The sequence below is a fragment of the Myxocyprinus asiaticus genome, chromosome 7 (genome assembly GCF_019703515.2).
Source record: "Myxocyprinus asiaticus isolate MX2 ecotype Aquarium Trade chromosome 7, UBuf_Myxa_2, whole genome shotgun sequence".
Taxonomy (NCBI): domain Eukaryota; kingdom Metazoa; phylum Chordata; class Actinopteri; order Cypriniformes; family Catostomidae; genus Myxocyprinus; species Myxocyprinus asiaticus.
This window is the reverse complement of record NC_059350.1, coordinates 13,736,001-13,742,000: the sequence shown is the minus strand read 5'-3', so window position 1 is coordinate 13,742,000 and position 6,000 is coordinate 13,736,001. Positions and strand designations below refer to the sequence as shown.

Here is a 6,000-nt window from a genome sequence, read left to right as displayed (position 1 = left end):
CCTGCCAGCGAGTCACACACCACACACCAATACACTTTGTTGCAGGATCCATCCATGCATATTCCCCTTAATAAGGTAGTAAATACAAGCCAATTCGTTCCCAATATTAATGGAAGGGTGAGGCGGGAATTAACCGCAGCCTCGACACTATGTTTTTGTCCCCAAAATTGAATAGTGACCGTCACTACAGTGTAACTTTGGATATCCTGTGCACACACCTTACCTTTACCCGCTGGCTTGTATCCAAAGCCTCGGATTGAACCAAGCTTTGGTGAATGGGAAGGAGAGGGGGAAGGAAGAGAGAGAGAAGGTGATCGGTAGAGAGAGAGAGAGAAGAAGAGAGCTCGCCAGCCTCCGAATATGCCGCCAAATGGTCCTCAGCCAGCTGGATTGCCTCTGTCAGTGACGCCGGGCGATGGCATTGGGCTTACTCAACCGTCCCTTCCAGTAGCCTGCTGATACGATAACAGCTCCGGCTCACAATCCTCTGCCAGCACCCACCTTCGACAGGCTTCACGGAGCTGTTGGGCAAAGGCAAACGGATGACCGCATTCGCTGAACGGCAGGGTGCGAAAGCATTGCCGGTATTGCTCTGGATTGCGGCCGACCCGCTGCAGGATGGCCCGCTTTAAATCCGCATACTCCATGATACTCGCGACCGACAGTTGTTGGGCCACAAGCTGTGCTTCGCCGGAAAGCAAGGGCAGAAATCGGGCTGCCCACTGGGTGTTGGGCCAGCCCCACACTTGAAGAAACGATGAAGGCTTCCGGTTCATCTTGCTGTCCCATTTTTGCGAGCGTTATGTGGGGCGTGGCCATGGCTGTGGCTGGTGTCACTTCTGGAGTACTCCCCTGGGCTATCTGGCTCTGTAATACCTGTCGGTCCTCTGCCTGGCCTGGATCAGGACCTGGAAACGCTGTTCCTGCTCCGCATGTAGGTCCAGGAATTCTTGATGCTGCATCTAGTGGATGCCGGCAAGAGTTGTGATGACTTCAGCTAATGGTGAGGACTCCACGATGGCGTTTTCTTCCTCCTAATCCCGGGTTTCGGCACCACTGTGACAGATCTCTTGCTACTTTCTTTAAAGGAGGAAGCGGGAGCCGGATAAACGATCCAACATAAGTCTTTATTTTCCACTTTTCAGTGTAATACCACTATTTGCTTTTCAGCACAACATAAATAATGGTACACACGATCACTGCTGCGTGCGTCTCTCTCTCTCTCTCCCCTCTGGCGGACTGGACTGCTTTTTTATATCCCTCTCAGCACTCACTGCAAACACAAACAGCTGTTAGAGATAATTTCCCACATGCGTCAATCCTTACCGTTCTTCCTCTTGTGGTCTCGCTCTCCACAGATATCACTCGGCTATGCCCCCATCACCACAAACAGTATATTAAAGCCAGCATTTCCTGAGCTGATTAAAAACTACAGTACTTGATTTTGGCTGAGAATGTTACACCTATCGAATGTTTTTGTGGAGGTTTCACTCTCTTTAGGTCTGTCACAAATACTCACCGGTTCAGAATGGAGAAGAGGTGACAGACATTCCCGCCTACTCTATCTCTCTGTTTGATTGATTCTGTCTCTCTATCAAACAAGATTGATTTGGGGATGATAGACTTTCCCAAGGTTAGGTGTACATTACAAGAACATTGTTTTGATTTTATCTAGTAGTTAGTAATCAATTGCTATACGTTTATCCAAGGTTACACTATGTGCTCATGAATTTACACACTGAATTTCATTCAGCTCATGGTTTAAGAAATAAAACAAATGTATAATATAACTGCAATGAAGATGGAGACTGACAGCTTAAGCAATGAGTTTGATTAAACTGTCTAGTTTAATATGATGTGTACATGATCTAATTTATTTTTTCTGTTCTTTCACAATGAGATATATTAAATTTGTAATACCAAAGCACCATGAGGGACCAATATGACAGTGGCATGATGTGGTTAAAAAACATTGTTGAATGTGTCTAATGCAATTTAGCCATAATGTGTTCTGGCTGACTCAAAGAAACAAAGAGGTTGCCTTTATTTTTATTTATTTATTTATTTATTTTTTAAATAATGCAGTACATACAAAATGAGAATTGTGCCATATTAGATTAAATACTACTAATAATAATAAAATCTCCATATTATGAAGGCATTGAAACCTATTAAAAATATATAGTACTTATTTTCTCGGTTATACCCCACATGATGCCTGCAGCCTTCTTTTACATAACTAATTTATTAGTATAACAGTTATTTCTTTATCGTTTTATGCACAACACCCTCTGACCATACAAGCTAGTATTGTTTTACAAATAGGCTACTGGGTATTGACCTGTCTCTTAAATATATTTTTTCTATTGATCATTTTCAGGATGATCCAGTCCCATTTGTCCTTGTCAGTACTTTAACTCGACACAGTGAATCAATCGATCCCTTTCTCTCCCAGTACCACAAGTTAGATCAGCTTGTCACATTGTGCATGGCGCTACATCTGACTGGAGTCAACGTTGCGCTCCCCTGGCTGCGTTCAACAGGAGGGAAGAGATACTCGTGCGCTTTAATAACTTAAGAACGATTTAGATATCGATAGAGAAGACAGCGCAATTTGTCAGTCGATCCGTACTGCATCGAAACAAACCAAATCTACCATTTATTAGTGACATGTTGCCATTTTTTTACTTGAGCAAAGGACTCGCGCCCGCGTGCGCATTTGGAGCCGTGTACATCTCGCGCAGTCTCTGCGGACTCTGCTGTGCGTAACAAGATATTTCAACTCAGAAGATTTCCTAACATTTTCGCCATGGCACCGCCACAAAACGGATCTAACCTAACGGGGAACTTTACAAACCAGTTCGTGCAGCCGCCGTGGCGCGTCGCGCTCTGGTCGGTGGCTTACAGCTCCATCCTTGCGGTCGCGGTGTTCGGGAATCTCATCGTGATGTGGATCATTCTGGCGCACAAGAGGATGCGAACTGTCACCAATTACTTTCTGCTCAACCTGGCGTTTTCTGACGCGTCGATGGCAGCCTTTAATACTTTGATTAATTTTGTTTATGCCACGCACGGTGACTGGTACTTTGGAGAATCCTACTGCAAATTTCACAACTTTTTCCCTGTCACATCCGTGTTTGCGAGCATTTACTCTATGAGTGCCATAGCTGTCGACAGGTAGAGTACATGTCAAGCTAACACTGAATTACTGTGCGAACTTCATGAAAATCGTGTTTTAATGCATGTTTAAATTGACTAAATTTTGGGGGGTACAGGATCAGGTACTCAAAGCCCATCAACACGCCAACGATGTGCTTACACTACAAAAATGGGGTCCTAAATAAGTTATTGATGGAAATAATATTCTTTAATATTGAATTAGCCCATTTAACTAGCCCACCCAATCGTTGGCTAGGCTAACATTTTGTTTACATGTATAAAATTCACACAGCACCATACTTGTTGTTGTATAACATACTTGCTAACTAAAATTACACAAACGTGACTAACTGAACATTCTATAAAACAGAAGCAACAGGATAGGAGCCTTGCAACTGTAACCTGAGGGTTCATGGATTGGATTCTGCAGAGTATCCAACATGAGCTGGACTGACTGCTGAAATTGAAAATATTCAGATTTCTAAAATGACAGTCAGATAATGTGATAATTCTCCTATCTTATCACTAATTCTTACTTGTACACAAGACAGCATTAAGTACCAATATGCCAGCTGGGTTTTCATTTAGGGATTTCAAATCGTATTCAATGTGACACCATCTTTAAAGGGTTTACTCCAAAAGAAACTGATTGTAATTTAAAACATATGTATAAAATCATGACCACTCACATGAGAAATAACCTTATAAAAGATTTTTTCTTATACATGGAGGTTCCCTCATGGGGGCTGCCATGTTAGGATCACATGACCAATAGAGTACTGCTCACTTAATGTCAGTAACCGCCCTGTTATTGGACACTTTCACTCATGCATTAAATAAATCATGGCTGACTGTGAATAGTGAATATCAACAATGCCATCTGTAACTGAAAACTAATGATTTTGAATGATGCTACACCCATGGTGCTAGTCCAAATGACACAAACAAAAGTTACTGAGTGCACCTTTAGTATTCCTGTACAAAGCCAGTTGGATTCATATCAACTGGACAAATTATCTAGCTATTTATGTTCAGTTTGATTGTAGTATGTTATAATGTGTATGTTAAAGCATTATTTTTCTTGGATGGGGAAAGTGCCTCAGGCAGTCTCTTAGCATAACGCCTGACTTGTTGCAGTGAATGGCTGAACAATGACTGCGCAGACTCAGATTTATGGGTCGGTGAGCTCTTCTAACTTATTTACAGCACCTTCAGGGGGCGTCTTTGGAGATGCTGCACATATGTTCTATTCATGGGAAGCACTAACGCAGTGCAATCACTGTAATTTGAACCACATTCATAAACATAATTTGTTGAATAATTAAATAAGCATAATTAGAAAACTCGCTGTAAGCCTGAATCGAAGAGTCTCATATCAAGTTTAAAATCGATTTCACTTTTAATGATGGATTAGTGGTAGGCTTAGTTATATATATATATAAAAATGCTTTACCGTATGTACCGTACAAACCTTTACAATAACATTTAAAAACTTAGTGGGCTGCCGCCCTTGAAAGCACTATAAGGCATCATTGGCACTCTCAATATGTAAAGGCTGTTCTAAAAGGTAAGCAGCATGATTATGGCCTGATTTACCTGAATTCACCCTATGGGTATGATTAATAGAACTAAACAAAGAGTTGCTTTTGAGTACATTGTGCTTGCAAGAGACATAAAGTCGTCATTCTTTAAGTTTAAAGCTTTCCAATTTTTACAATGCACCTTAAAATGCATTTGACCAAACATATTGGACAGTGAAATGAATGCACACCAACACAATGGTAAATTAATTTGTCTTGCCCTGCATGCGGAAAGATTGAATTGAGTGAGACAAATAGCCTGCATTTAGCACCACCAGAAAGCTATCCGTTCTGTGCTTGGTGCTCATTGATGTCAATTCATCCTTGTCTCTAATCTAATGCAAATCAGAACAAAAAAGAACAACCAAAACCAACTGTAAATAACATGTTCCTATATTAATGGGAAGAAATGAAGGTCTAATCCCTGATCTGCAGCATAGAAGACACAAGTTACTGACACCTAAATATTTTAGAGAGTTTTGGTGCTCCACTAGATGTTGAGTCATTGCCACAAGCAATGCTTTGGTACTTGTGAGATTTTAGAAGTCTTTATTTTCAGATCCTCAGGATCCATGCTCTACAAAGGTAGACGTGATCTCTAATTGAGTTTTTTTCAGGTTGCTTTCTTGATGGCATGCTGTGCCATCTAATCATCCATTTCCCCTCAGCACCCTGCAGACATTTTCTCATTTTTTCTCAACTAAATAATGTGAAAAGAATGCATATTAAATGGGATTTGTGTACTTCAGCAATAACCTTTCCAGACATACACGATTAGTTCCGTGCAGTGTGAAAGTGTCTTTTTAGGTACTTACTTAGATAAATTATTTTTAATGGCTTTCACAGCCCTTCATCATGAGTGGTGGAGTTTTTTAGTTAGCGAAAAGTTGAACGACAGGAGTTATGCAAGACTGTTGAATAAGTGCAAGTGTAGTCATATATAACTTCATAGTAGGGATGAGTCACAATAGTCGACTAAGTGGTTGTTGGATTTTTTCTTATAGTTGTTTCCCTTTTTTAGTGTTAATATTTTTACCGCCAGTGCTTAAAGTAGCATGCTGACAGTGTACTGTGCTTAAGCTTTTAGAAAGTTTGCCGCCGCTACTGCCAGAAAAATGCACATGGACATTCTAGGCTGTTGCATAGCTGTTTTTTTGAGTGTTCTGGGCCATGAGTGTTCCATTTTTAACATGATCAATTGTCAAGTTAAAATTGTTCCACTTTTAAAAATGTGTCTTAAGACACATGTGTTCTGTTCCAT

General features: G+C 40.9%; 1 protein-coding gene across 1 annotated transcript in view; it reads left to right on the top strand.

The window, feature by feature from the left end:
* The first annotated feature begins 2,762 nt into the window (after positions 1–2,762).
* Positions 2,763–6,000, top strand: part of tacr3a (tachykinin receptor 3a) — a 74,162-nt gene continuing 70,924 nt past the window's right edge. The window contains exon 1 of the mRNA XM_051703104.1: positions 2,763–3,177. Coding sequence (XP_051559064.1) covers positions 2,810–3,177 — 368 coding nt within the window. The 5' untranslated portion in view covers positions 2,763–2,809. The remainder of the gene's footprint in view (positions 3,178–6,000) is intronic.